The following is a 14,223-nucleotide window of genomic DNA, read 5'->3' as shown; positions in this document are numbered from 1 at the left end:
TCTGCTGCCCTCTTTTGCTCCTTTGGTTCCTTTAATTTTTGTTTCCTCCCAGATCCCATCACTTGACTCTTCTCATTCTTTATATTTGATGAAAATCAGAAAACAAATAATGCATTAATAGATAAGGCCAGGCATGCTGTATGAACTCCAGGCCTTCCCACGGCTGAGACAGGGCGGTCGCACTTCTAGGTCAATCCTGGGACACATAACAAGACAAAGTTTTAAAAATCCTTGGGCTGGAGGGATGGCTCAGTGGTTAAGAGTGTGCACTGCTCTTACAGATGATATAAGTTCAGGACTCAGCATTGAGTATCTTGTAACTGCCTATAACCCCACCTCCAGGGAATCCTTGTGAACCTACATTCAGATGAACATGTCATACACATAATTTTTTTAAATCTTATCCCAGGCTAGCCAGATATTTTGTCCCTTAGAATCAGGGTCAGGTATTCTGGACACAGAGCTAAACAATCAATAACTTCCCAATCACTCTAAGCTCTGATCTTTTCAGAGACCTATTGTCCAGGGAAATTACAAAATTAGACGTTGGCCTTCCTTAAAGTTTTGGCTCAGTCCTTAGTGGTCCTGAACCTTCCCCAAGTTCTCTTTGTTGGTGGGTATTAATAAGATCCTCTCTTCCTCTGTCTCCTACCTACCACTATGCCTCCAGGAACTAGGAGCCCTCCTGTGGCTGAGGTTAACCTTTCCCTTCTTCTTGAGTCCTATTCTCTCCACCCCATGTGATTCACTGAGGACGGGCATCATCAGACACCAGCCCTCCCACCCTAACAGGGACAAGACTCAGACTTGACTGTCAGCTCTTCCCACGCCTCAGGCTCAGTGACCAGGTGATTCTTTCGGGATACAAGATCAGTCGGGCATGTATTACTTTGAGGGGGAAGAGAGAGAGAGAGAGAGAGAGAGAGAGAGAGAGAGAGAGAGAGAGAGAGAGAGAGAGAGAGAGAGAGAGAGAGAGAGAGAGAGAGCCTGAGTAGAAATATAGACAATTAATTTTTGGTCTTAGTATACTTGGACCATCTTTCCTATAATTTTAAAGAGAACTTGGAAGAAAATGAAGTCAACAAAAAGAAAAGTTAATAGATGAAGAGACCCAATCACTGGCAACATCATTTTAGTGTCTAGGGAGAAGCATCCCTGAAGCAGCAATCCTGGGTTTTTCATTTACATAACCAGTAAGTTCTCTTTTGCTGGAATCATTTCAAATTAGGTAGCAGTCACCTGCTGTAAAGAATCCTAACCAATCTACCTCTGCTCCCACACATTGAGTCTTCAAACACTTTAGGAGAAGGGACATTTTCTCCCTCCCTCCCTCCCTGTAACTAAATAACTTCAACAGGATTCTCAATTATCAAAAATTTGGCAACTTTTTACATCGTTGTTTTAACTTCAGGCTTGGAGGTTGAACCTAGACTCTTAGTACAGGCCAAGCAAGCACTAAGTGAGCCGGATATGGTAGGGACTGGACTGCAAAGAAAATTGAAGGCCAGTGTAGGAAACGTAACAGGGTTCTGCCTCAAAATAAAAAATTTAAGAAATAGGGGTGGTGGATGTAATTCAACAGCAGAATGTTTACCTAGTACATACAATGCTCTAGATGGGCCCAGTTCCCGGCACCGTATGTAACACTGGAGGTGGGGGATAGCTCTGTGTCTTCAAGTAATTGGAGAGGTTTGACCTATAGTGTGAAAAGCCTGGTTCCAGTAGAGTCAAGGCCACCTTGCGTCTTTGTGCACCATCCTTCAGTTTGCTTGGTTTTTGCCTGTTGGGTTGTTTACTTGAAAGAAGGTATTTATTGCAAGGGCTGGCCTTGAATGACTAGGTGACTAAGAATGACTAACTCCTGACCCTCCTCAGCTTTGACCGTCCATGTCCTGGGGTTACACCACCAGCATCATTCTTCTTGTTCTTTCACGACACTGTATTTTAGTCAATGGCCTGGAACTCAAAGGATGGCAACACATCACCAATCTCAACCTGTAACTTATCCCATCTGGGTTTTGCCATTTCCAGTGAGGCTGGTCTTTGTCCTTTGCCAGGTGGGCTTGTCATGAGTCTTGTTACTTCTTTGCTGCCCGTCTTGGGTCCGTTTGGAGTCACTGTGTTTTCAGCTGCTCTTCTCTGTGTGTTTGCTCACAATATGCTAAGATGTGCCTCGCTCCACTGTCCTCCGTGCTCTATCTAGGACCTTCTACTTGCTCACACCATCTGAACGTTGGTGTCCCCCCGTGCTAGCTCCCAGTTAGCACTGTTAAGAAGCAAGACTTAGCTGTTATGGTAGTGCCTTTCCTGTAATCCAAGCTCTCAGGAGGATCTGGAGTTCCAGGCAGGACAGCTTGGCTGACATAGTGAGACCATGTCTCAAAAATAAATGAATTAAAGAAAGAAATCATATCGTTATAGTGTAATTCCTGTGAGAGATCTTTTGATAAAGGAAAATAGAAAGTTATGTGGCTTGACATTTTTCATAAAGATGCTTTCTAGGATTCCTTGTTCCAATATATTAGTTAAATAACACACTTAAATGCTCCCATCTGACGGTGACTTCATTTCTGTGAACCAATAAAGTGACTCAAACCCGTGCCAGGAGAGATTAGCCAGCTACATCTGTGACTGTTGGACAGAAGACTAAGTGTCAGCAGGGAGAGCAGAAGCCCCCAGCAGAAAGGTCAGAGAGGATGCAGTGAATTCCCAAATTCTCTTTAGACCCTTTAGCAGCAGTAAGTGATGAGGTGACCAACTGAAAGATTCATTCTACAATTGCAAGCTTTTCACCCTTCAAGCTCACTGAATCGGGGATGTATGTTGGACAGGGATGCGAGAAAACATTTTCCAGATTCTTGTGCAAAATATCCCTAAAAATATGCATCCTACTATATTTGATTCAGCCACATGCTTGGATTCAGCCTTCTTGTAACAATTATATCAACATTGTATTGTATTGTATTGTACTGTATTGTATTGTATTGTATTGTGACAAGCATCTCTCTGTGAAAACTAACTGAACTATGGAGAAGGCTAAATTATGATGGCAATTTATAAGTTGTCACTAACCATTTAGTCATTCTTGTCTTTATATAGTTATGTAATAATAGCAGAAAGTGTAACCCTGCTAACTAAAAAGTGAATCAAAAAGTACTTGAGGGGCAGACATGGTGGTGAGTGCCTTTTAACCCCAGCACTTTGGAAGCAAAGACAGGCAGAGTTCTCTGAGGTTGAAGCCAATCTGGCCTACATAGTGAGTTCTAGGCTAGGCAGGGCTACTCCGGGAGACCCGTCTATGTGGTCCCAGGAACTCTAGACAAAGGATACTTCTTGTGTCAGAGTTTCAGAGGTCTCTAAAACAGGCAGAGAAGGAAGGGCAGGCTTGGGCTCTACTTTAGATAGTTACCAAGTAGCTGAGCAGGCATGGAGCAGCATGCTTTCAAAATATACCAAAACTCGGTAAATAAATGTCCAAGGAAGAGTGTCCAGCAAACCTTTAATCTACTTGGGTACTCTGTGAAGGAAAGAAAACATTTTTGGGCCTGCAACCATGCATGAAGTTATACAGAGAACAGCATAGTGACTTCCAAACTAAGAGCAATGTATGAACAAAACACAGGGGAAGGCACATGGCAGTTTCCGAGCCTGATGTAGGAACAATTTCACTAGAACTGAAGAGCCATGGGGTTGATTTGATCCTAATCATCTACTTTTCGAGACTATCTTAAACAGGCCCGTGTTACAAGCTTCAAAGTTTACGAGAGCCTTTTGATAGCCAATTTTTGTATTCAACATAGCCCTTTCCACCTCATAAAGTTCCTTTTTCTTACTTCTTAGACATCTCCCCATAACATATTTTGTAACTTTTAGTCATTTTCCATGTTCATATTAATTACTTTTGTGGGGGGAAATTTAAATAGGAAATTTGCATTGTTTAAATCCCAACACAGTTGTTTAATATGAACTGCTGACACCAAGCACATGTGACTCAGCCTCAATTGTTGGCAGTCCATCTTTGTTTGGCTTCCTGGGGTAGCTATACTAACATGGAGAACATTACTACTTTGGGAAACGGGATTAGCTGAAGTCCAGGTGCTTAAAATATTCCCCAGCCCGAATACAAACATGCCCAAGTGTTTATCCATCAATCACTCCGAGTGCTCCTGATGGGCTATTCTGCTCCCCACTGGAGTTTACTCTTAGCAGTAATTCTCTAATGCCCTAGTAAACTAGAGCAAAGATCTTCTGGATGTTCTCTCACCATTACCAAAATATAAAAACACTCAAAAAACCTTCTTTCTTTTTAAATTTTATTTTTATTTTTGAGACAGGGTCTTACCATGTAGACCTGGCTGGTCTGGAACTCACACTGCAGGCAGGACTCTCCTCAGACTCAGAGACCTGCCTCCCTCTGCCCCGAGTACTGCAGCCCAGCTTTCATCCTCCTCTCTGCAGTCTGACTTCTAGTGCTAGAGGAATGGTTACCGCATAACTTATAGAAACAAATGAATGGATCCCTGTTGGAGTGCTTAACACTATGTGAGTGCCTCGTGTAGTGCTGTGTGCTTGTCATGGCAGTTCTAAGAGACTGAGTCTGAGACCATCCTCTACTAAATAGTAAGACTGCCTCAAACAGCAAAACAGACAAATCCCTAATGTTCTGTGAATTTCATATTTCTATACAATACCTAATTCTCGAACTATGAGCTTTTTCTAAAAGGTGACCAAAAGAGAAAACATTAAATTTCATCTTGGAAGACAAGAGAATCTGGCAAAAGAGGGAGGAACTATGTGATAACTATACTGGGTAGCTATTTTATGTTTAGACGAAATGATTTACTTAATAAATTGTGATGCTGCGTCATTTGTCAGTAATCAGATACACCAAGGGAAGTAGATGAGTGGTGTGCACATCTCACTCTAGCACTCAGGAAGCTGGAGCTGCAGCTTCATGAAGTCTGAGCTAGCCTGACTACAGAGAGTCTGCAACAAAAATTAACTACTTAAAAAATACTATAGCTATAGCTCAGTGGTAGATCCGCTTCTATGTAGTAGGACCTAGGTTCAATCTCCAGTACTGGAAAAAAGATATCATATAACATTTTTTTTTTTTTTTTTTTTTTTTTTTGTTGGGCAGGGTCTCTCGGCTTTGCAGGCTAGCCTGGAACTTTCTGTATAGCCAAGACCCCCTTGAACTCCTGATCCTCCAAACCCCAGTTCCTAAATGCTGGGATTACAAGTGTGTGTTACGATGCCCTGGCCAAAACCCATAATCTATAAAAGTGCCCCTGGGGCCAGGAAATGTGGCACACACTTTGGCAGCCCCAAATATTATGGAGGTTGAGGAAGGATGGCCAGAAGTTCAAGGCCAGGGTAGTACAAGCCTGCAGTCCCAGTTCCTGCGAGACTAAAGTAGGAGGAGCACACCTTGAGGGCCTGCCCACATTACAGGGTAAGTTCAGGGTCAGTCTGCATAACTGGACAAGACCCCACCTCAAAACAATCTAAACAGGGCTGGGTATACAATCAGTGATAGGGCACGTGTAAGGCCCTGGGTGTGATCCTCAGAATGTGATAGCTATTCTTGATTGTCAACTTGACTACAATCCTGTAGATTTTTTGTTTTTTTAACTCTTTGGGGGTCCATCCTGCAGCTCCCAAATAAATACATGGAAACTTATTCTTACTTATGAATGCTCAGTCTTAGCTTGATTTATTTCTAGCCAGCTTTTCTAACTTCAATTATCCTATCTCTTTAACTACAGTTTTCCTCTGGGCTTTGTACCTTTCTTTATTCTGTATATCTTTTTTTCTTCTTACTCCATGACTGGCTGTGTGGCTAGGTGGCTAGCACCTAGCATTCTCCTCTCTACCTTTTCTCACTCCTCCCCCTTCCCTAGATTTCTCCTCCTATTTAGTCTCTCTGCCTGCCAATCCTGCCTATTTCTCTCTCCTGTGTAGCTACTAGACATTCAGCTCTTTATTAGATCAATCAGGAGTTTTAGACAAGCCCAGTAACAGTTTTATAGAGTTAAATAATTGTAACTTAAAGGAATGCAACACATCTTTGCATCATTAAACAAATATTCCACAGCATAAATGAATGTAACACATCTTAAACTCATATCCCATGACAACATCTGGAATTAACTAAAACCCCAAAATTGTGAATGATTTTTGTTGTTGTTGTTATTGTTGTTGTTGTTGTTGTTATTTGAGACAGGGTTTCTCAGTAGCTACAGAGCCAGTTCTGGACCTCGCTCTGTAGACCAGGTTGGCCACAGAACTCACAGAGATCCACCTGCCTCTGCCTCCTGAATGTTGGGATCAAAGGCATTCACCATTTAGATTAATCTGAAGTAGGAAGTTCCACTTCTAATCTGGATCTTTAAGGTAGCACACACACCTTCACTCCAGATCTTTGAGCTGGGAAAACCCACCTCTAATCTGGGCCACACCTTCTGCTGGAAGCCTATATAAGGACGTGGAAGAAGCTTTTGCTTTGCCTGCTTACTGTTCCCTTGCTAGCAAGTCCATCCCTTCACTAACATTAGAACCTTCTTCAGGATTCCAGCATATACTGGAGACCTGTTGAGACACCCAGCCTTCTGGATTCTTAGAACTTCCATTCAGAGACAGCCATTGTTGAACTACAGGGACTACAGCTTGTATGTCGCTCTAATAAATCCCCTTTCTATATATAGAGAGATTCATTCATTAAGTTCTGTTACTCCAGAGAACCCTGACAAACACATGGAACTATCAAAAAAAAAACGATTTTTGTGCCAACCCTTCATAAGCCAAAAGTCGAAACTGTTAGGAAAACCAGTGCAGTACTTATTTTAAAGTGAAGTTCTGACCTCTAGTGGCTAAACAGAACTAATAACAATCTACTAAATAATTTAATGTCACTATTTTAGTTATGATTTCTATTGCTGTGAAGAGACACCATGACTATGGCAACTCCGATAAAAGGAAATATTTAATTCAGTTGGCTATAGTTTCTGAAGTTAAGTCCATTATTTTCATGACGAGAAGCATGACAGGCACGCAGGCAGACATGGTGCTGGAGAAGGAGTGGAGAGTTCTTGGCCCATCGGTGACAGGAAGTGAACTACTTACCACACTGAGCATAGCTTGAGCAAAGGAGACCTCAAAGCCCACCCCCACAGTGGCATACTTCCTCCAACAAGGCCATACCTACTCCAACAAAGTCATACCTCCTAATAGTGCCACTTCCTTTGGGGGACTTTTCTTTCAAACTATCACAGTCATAGAGAGAAAATGACACTGTAACTTTCCTAATGCAAAGCCACCAGTAAAATTCAGTTCCACCTGAAATACCCTTGAAACCAATCAAACTTGTTGATTCAAAAAAAAAAAAAAAATCAACTTTGAGGTCAGGTGAGATGGCAAATCTCTGAAGTGACAGCAATTGAGAGTTGGAGGCAGGAGGATCAGGAGTTCAAGGGCATCTTCAGCTACGTAGCATTTGTTGGAGTTAGAGGACACCCTGGGAGATCCCGTCTAGAAAAAAAAAGCAGGTTTGTGACAAGATAAGGTGCTAATATAACAAAAGGCCAGTGTATAAAAGGAGCGACTATGGAAGACTCAATCAGGAATCACAGGGGACCAGAGTATACAGGGCCTTAATGTCCTATTGTAACAGGGCCCAGACCTTAACAGGCAACATGGACACAATAATGGAATTACCTACCATTCGGGCCATAAAGCCAGCAAGGAGACAGCACCACCTGCCAAAAACAAGAACGGAGACCTGATTATCCAAATCCATAGTTCTGGCAAAGTCTCTGAATGTACTAGCCTTGCTTTGGGCTTCTGTGGTTTCATTTCTGGCTAACTGTTCTTGTTAACTGAAGTATGTCAGTCCAGGACACGGATTTTATGCTTAAAACCAAGCCTGATAAAAGGTGGAGCTACCCTGGGACCCTGAACGCTCTTTCTATTGGCTTAACCCCATGTCTGAGAAGTTTTCTCTGGTGGATAATTCGCAACAATAACAAAGATGAAGAGTTTATTTTGTGTACACCAGGGGCTCAGCAAAAGTATTTAACAGAGAGGATACAAGATGACCTGGGCACAGGAAGTGTGGAGGACATCTTGCAAGGCGGAAATAGACAGGAAAGAAGGTCTCGTGCATCTGCCCTTACTGTTACCACCTTGACTTCCACACACGATCTGAACCAGCCTCATTAGGGCTCCAGACAAGGTGCCAAGAAAAAGATCAGGTATGAAAGAGAAAGGAAGAGCTCACAAATGGGGTCAGGCGGGCTGCAAGGGGTGATGACCCAGGGCACCAAGTTTATCAGCTGCAGAGCTCTTCTTACATCCCTCTAAAGGGGAAGCAGAAACACAACAGTAAGGAGCATCAGACAGCAGAACTGCAGAGTGCTTGGAATGTCTCGTTTGTCTGTAGTAAGGTACTTTCTGGGACAACAAATCAAGCACTTTACATCTCAGTGTCTGGAACATTTGACCACATGCATATGGTGCATGCCAAGTGCCAGTTTCTGGACTACAGCCCCTCAAGCCCTGGTGCCAGTCCATGGGACTTTCCTGACATGATCCTGGAGAGGTGAAGGGAAAATGTCCACATCCCATTAAGGCCTCCAGACAATCTTCAATTCAGTCTGGGCCTCAACACAGGAAGGTGATACTCTATCTCTCCCAGCCTTCATTTCCCACCTGTAGTGAGAGAGGCTGAAACCTCTCAGGAGGGAAACAGGGAGGCAGGACTTAGGAAACAAGAGAGAAAATAAACTCAAGAAAATACCATTTTCCCAGGTTAGAGCTGGGAAACCACGCCTTCGACTCCACAACTAAGCACCCACTAATGTGTGGGCACTCAGGACAGCGTCACAAGCATACTCAGGGCCAGAGAGGGTGGATCTTTGTTAGAACTGCTTTCTGTCTGTTACTGTTAGATGCTGCTCTTTAAAAGCTCAATGTGTAGTGCACACCTTCAATCCAGCAGCCAGGAGGCAGAGGGAGGTGGACTTCTGTGAGTTCGAGGCCAGTCTGGTCTCTACATTAAGTTTCAGGTCAGCCAGAGCCACATGTATAATACTAACTAAATATAATACTGTCGAGGACTTATGCTGGAACTTTGGTCTCTCTTTATTGCGACACCGGCTCAGTGAGGGCGGAACACAGGCACACTGTGAAACAAGAGCAAAGAGGTACAAGGATGCCGACGGTCCCCAACGGTCCCCTCGCTTCCCAGAAAAAGCATGAGTTTCAAATTCTCACTCGCAGAATAAAATGTGCATGTGTTCTACCAGTGCAGTAACAGTCTGCCAGCATCTCCCTTTCCAACTACCCTATCTGTGATGTAATCTTTTGTGCTGTTTTGCTTCAGCTTCAGAATTAGGCTCTAATTCAGAATTCAGAATTAGGCTCACCTAGAGGCAAGGACAAAATCCCCTGGAGACAAATGTCTGTCTTTGGGTGTGGCTTTTTGTTGTTTGTTTGAGGCCGTGTCTAGTTTTGTAATGCAGCCCAGTCTGCAAGTCACTACACAACACAAAGGCCTTAGATTTGTGGCTGTCCTGACGCAGCCTCCAGAGTGCTGGCTGGGATTATAGGCATGAACCACCATATCAGTCAAAGGCTGGCTTTGAATAAAACTCGTCTACCAATTTTGTCTCCTGAGTTCTAGCTCAGCCAAACATTTGAGTCCAATAGTGCAGAGACCCAAATACTTGTACTTAAGTGTTTTCAGCAGCTTCAACACACAGCACGAAGGTAGAAAACAACCCAAATGCCCACCAATAGAGTGGATAAAATTATGCTATCTGTACATACAATGGAATCTTAGCCACAAAACTGAATTAAGTGTGGGCACATGGTAGTAGAGTCCTAGGGCAGAAGCCCAATTCTGGGAGTCCCCACAAACAACTACAATGGCATAAAGGGAGGAGACTGAGGCAGGTGGAGGCAGATGCCAATCTTTACCATGACTCACCATTTGCAGGCTAAAGTAACTGTCGCTGCTTTTAGTAAACACTGCTTCTTCTTTTTTGACATTGCATTTATTTGTGTGTGGGTGTAGGTCAGAGGACAACTCTGGTGTGGTTAAAATAAAGTTGGTATTGGGAGATGGATTAGCTGATAAAGGCGCCGCAAACATACATACACACACACACACACACACACACAGACGTAAAAACGTTCGGTGACCTCCGCTTGCGCAGCATACACACACAGACACACACTCACACATTTTCAGTGACCTCTACATACGCCGCATACACACACATAGACACACAGACACACACACACACGTAAACCGGTGGTGAAGGAAAAAACTGACTCCAGAAAGTTGTTCGGTGACCGCCACATGCGCCGCATGCGTACACGCACACCCCAAATAGGTGTAAAAAAGCTAAGGAAAACGGTGTAAAAAGGACTAAGGAATTTGCTGAGCTCCACAGGCACCGCGTGTATACACATACCAAGAATGTGTAAAGAACACTAAAGAATTCGCTAGCACCCCCAAAACTCACACCCACGCGCTCCCGCGCCAGCCAGACATGCCTGAGAACTTGCTCCAGGCTTCAGCCCACTCCTGAAGCTCCGCTAAAGCCATTGAAAATCCGCGGCTCTCCCCAGCGCTCCCAGCCCATTCCAAAACTTCCGGCCACTGCCCCGCCTCCAACCCCGCCCGCCCCACTCAGCCCGCCAATCAGAAGAACGGCCGCCGGAACCCGCTGGTGGAGGTGTGCGTGAGAGTCGCGTCGGGCCTCGCACCGCCTCAAGCCCCGCCCCTTCCACGCTGAACTCGCCAATCGGAAGCGCTGTCGCCGGAAGTGGCGGTTGGAGGTTCGGGAAGGCGTTACGCCAGGCCTGAGGCCAGGTCTGAGGCCCGGAGGCCGCGGAGGGCGGTGGTGGTGGGCGGGTCGGTCGGGCTCGGGTTGTGGGTCAGGTGTCCCGGAGCTGCCGGGGTCGGAGGTGACGGGGCGGAGGTCGATCCGCGTCTGGGAGAGTGTCGGCTCGGGCGGGTCCGGCGGCGGCCGCTCTGCGTGAACGCCCCTCGGCTTCTCTCGGCCCGGTCGGCCCGCGCTGCAGCTGCTGCTGGTCGTTCGGGCTCCGCCACAGGTATTTCTGGAAACTCTCGGCGGGCTTGGCCGAGCGCTTCTTCGGGGGCGGGGTCCCTGGGGACGATTGAAGAAAAGCCGGCTGCTTCTCTGTAGAGTTTGGCGTTCTGAGGGTAAAGCCTGGGTTAGAAACAAAAACCAAAAACCAAAAAAAAAAAAAGCAAGAAACTGCAGGTGAGACCCAAGTTCACCGGGGAAGTCAGTGTAGCTGATGAATGGCTACCCTGGAAGCCATCTTTTGTCGCCCATCAGAGTCCCTAGTTCGGACGCCAATTGCAAAAGTGTAGAGGAGCGCAGAGTTAAGTTAGATTGAGTACGGGTACTGTGATTGGTGTAAACTTAACATCAACATGAGGAGGGGAATACGTGAGTGTTGTCATCAAGTCAATTCGTAACTCTTTGCTTAGGAAACCATGGGTGCGGGAGTGAGTGGGGTGGAGGGTGGAATAGTAACTACAGCCTAAGGTGACACATTGAAATATGGACAGGGTGTCTGCGTAGGTCAGTGACACTTGGGAGAGTCGCTTGCATCGAGTTCTCTGTAAAATAGAGCTGCCGATAACGTTTATAATAGTTTTCACACGGGGTCTCGTAGATTATACTTACAAGCAGAATGTCAGATAACACCAAGTGTATGCTCGTTCTTCTGTGCAATAAAATAGTTTAAAAATACCCCTCCCTTGCCGGGCGGTGGTGGCGCACGCCTTTAATCCCAGCACTCGGGAGGCAGAGGCAGGCGGATCTCTGAGTTCGAGGCCAGCCTGGTCTACAAGAGCTAGTTCCAGGACAGGCTCTAGAAACTACAGGGAAAACCCTGTCTCGAAAAACAAAACAAAACAAAACCCTCCCTTCTAATTTAGTAAAAAAAAGAAACTAATTTGAACTACCGAATTGTCCTTGTAAGTCTATAGTATAGCTTCATATTTAGATTTAGTGGTCAGAAGGATTTCATATAAGTTCAACTTATGCTTCCTCTAGCAATGCAAAAACAGGATTAATGTCCTTCTTAAAAAGATTATTTCTAGAATCCACATTTAGGCTTTTAAAAATTAATACTGCCAGATAATATTTCTTTAGCCTGTACTGACTTAAGCTTTGGGTTCCTTCCCTCTGAAAAAGAGTTTGGCACATGAAATCTTGGTTTTTCGTCGCTGGCATTTGTATTTATCAGAGTCGCATAGATAGGTGACAGTACATACAAATGATGGGGGAAGAATAGTAAAACAACCTTTATTATCTTCACAGCACAGGTAGACAGGAAGAATTAGAACAGTGGGCTTCCACTGTGGGTTATTCTAATTTCTGGGCCCTTACCCCATTGCAGTGTTTGGCCAGAGTCCAGAGACAGGTATGGGCATCCATCTTTGTTTGTTTGTTTTTGGTTTTTTCGAGACAGGGTTTCCCTGTAGTTTCTAGAGCCTGTCCTGGAACTAGCTCTTGTAGACCAGGCTGGCCTCGAACTCAGAAATCCGCCTGCCTCTGCCTCCCGAGTGCTGGAATTAAAGACAGTGTTTTCTCAGTGTACTACATTTGGTGGTGGGGTTAGTGATTTGAACTTTGAGACCAGTTAGCCCTTCTTAGTGAGAACTGCTTTTCTGGGGGGCGGGGGGGAGGTTAAGAACGTTTTCTTGTGGTTTTAAAAATGTGTTAGAAATATATGTGCCTTGAGGAATTTTCCTGATAATGACAGTCTTTCTTATTGTGGTCTTAGGCTAAGAGTCTTACATTTTTGTTTTTTGCAGTATATGAGAAAGACATGATTTCCACTCCACTTCCACAACACGTCTAAGTTTTATCTTCTTTTTGGATCTGTATCTTATGCCGCAATGGTAAGCTGTGACACAGCATGCTAAAATTTGTATTTTACAGGTATTCTCTTCTTTAACTCCATAAAGATAATAGTATACAGAAACACTCAAATAATTTAGCAGTCATGTCAAAATATTGTCTATAAAATAAATGGCTGGTGTCTTTCTTATCCATCAGTGGGAGGATTATCACATCTGAATCACACAGATAAAAAGTTGATTTTGCCTTTCCATTTTTCTAAATCTTTGGCAAGGAGGTTGATATAAATGCAAATTATTTGGGAGGAAGGTTGGGTTTCTTGTGTTTTAAGTTTCCTCTTGCATCGTTTTTATACATATTCTACATACGTGAGTATGTATGTATGTAAAGAAAATGAAAATAGCTTTAATATTCCTCCTCCAGCTCTGTCCACCTTTTATTTTCAGATGGTCTCTTAGGTGTAGAACTGGCTGCGTAGGTCAGGCTGGTCCCTGAGGTCCCAGCCGTGTGCCAGCCATCTAGCTTGCTTCTGTGGATTCTGGAGATTGAACTAGATTAAACTCTGTTCTTCATGATTGTGTGGCTGGCACTCAGAACTATTTCCCCAAACTCCTTTACTTGCATGCTTTAAAATTAATAAATGTAGACAGGTTTAGTTTGTCACACCTGTAATCTCAGGTCTTGGGTCCCTGTGCGTCAGAGGCCAGGCTGGGCTACAAAGTGAACTAAGGATGTGGCCCCATCTCTGACCTCCGTAGTGAATAGAGTTGTGATGAGCATCGTCTTCCTGCTCTGGAGGTCTTGCCTATTTATATCTCCACTGTCAGAGAAAAATGGGAATTTTCACTGTGGGACTCTTAACCTTTTATGTCTGTGTATTAATGATACACGTTAGTATTTGAGGGGAATATGAATATGTGATACAGGCATGGCAGGCTGCCAGATACTGAGTGTAGATGCCATCTTAGCATTTTTTTTATTTGCTTAATGATCAAATACCCAAAACAGTCATAAAAAGCAAAACAAAACAAAATCCCAGTAATGCATTGGAGGATAGAGGAGAGAAGTAAAGCATTGTCCTTGTTTTAGGGAGGGAAACAAGAACTTAGTGAAAAGTGCCCAAGTACGTATTCATTTTTTTCTGAAAATAATATTGCCAAATATGCTATTTGTTTTTTATAGCAGCAAGCTCTGGAGCAAGCTTTGGATCGTGCGGAGGTGAGACATGACTGATTGTAACTGACAGAAATTTCGTAAGAAAGAAATTTTTGTAATCTTCAAGAGAATATGGTATTTTAGGCTGTGTGAATATAGT

The 14,223-nt window shown here is 44.0% G+C and overlaps 1 protein-coding gene and 1 long non-coding RNA gene across 12 annotated transcripts in view; one reads left to right on the top strand and one right to left on the bottom strand.

The window, feature by feature from the left end:
• LOC119826605 overlaps positions 1-7,757 on the bottom strand; it is a 34,212-nt gene extending 26,455 nt beyond the window's left edge. The window contains exon 1 of the long non-coding RNA XR_005287453.1: positions 7,721-7,757. This is a non-coding gene — a long non-coding RNA (uncharacterized LOC119826605). The remainder of the gene's footprint in view (positions 1-7,720) is intronic.
• A 3,100-nt stretch (positions 7,758-10,857) lies between these two features.
• Supt20h (SPT20 homolog, SAGA complex component) overlaps positions 10,858-14,223 on the top strand; it is a 35,496-nt gene continuing 32,130 nt past the window's right edge. For 6 of the 11 annotated variants that reach the window (XM_038348032.1, XM_038348034.1, XM_038348029.1 and 3 more), the window contains exons 1-3: positions 10,859-11,121; positions 12,863-12,949; positions 14,091-14,126. In XM_038348032.1, coding sequence (XP_038203960.1) covers positions 12,947-12,949; positions 14,091-14,126 — 39 coding nt within the window. In that variant the 5' untranslated portion in view covers positions 10,859-11,121; positions 12,863-12,946. Of the gene's footprint in view, positions 11,122-12,862; positions 12,950-14,090; positions 14,127-14,223 lie in introns of all 11 variants that reach the window. The other 5 variants (XM_038348026.1, XM_038348028.1, XM_038348024.1 and 2 more) reach the window with 2 other exon arrangements.

Source organism: Arvicola amphibius, chromosome 11 (genome assembly GCF_903992535.2).
Source record: "Arvicola amphibius chromosome 11, mArvAmp1.2, whole genome shotgun sequence".
NCBI classification, from domain to species: domain Eukaryota; kingdom Metazoa; phylum Chordata; class Mammalia; order Rodentia; family Cricetidae; genus Arvicola; species Arvicola amphibius.
Note: the sequence above shows the minus strand (reverse complement) of the source record. Positions and strands in the feature narration are given on the sequence as shown.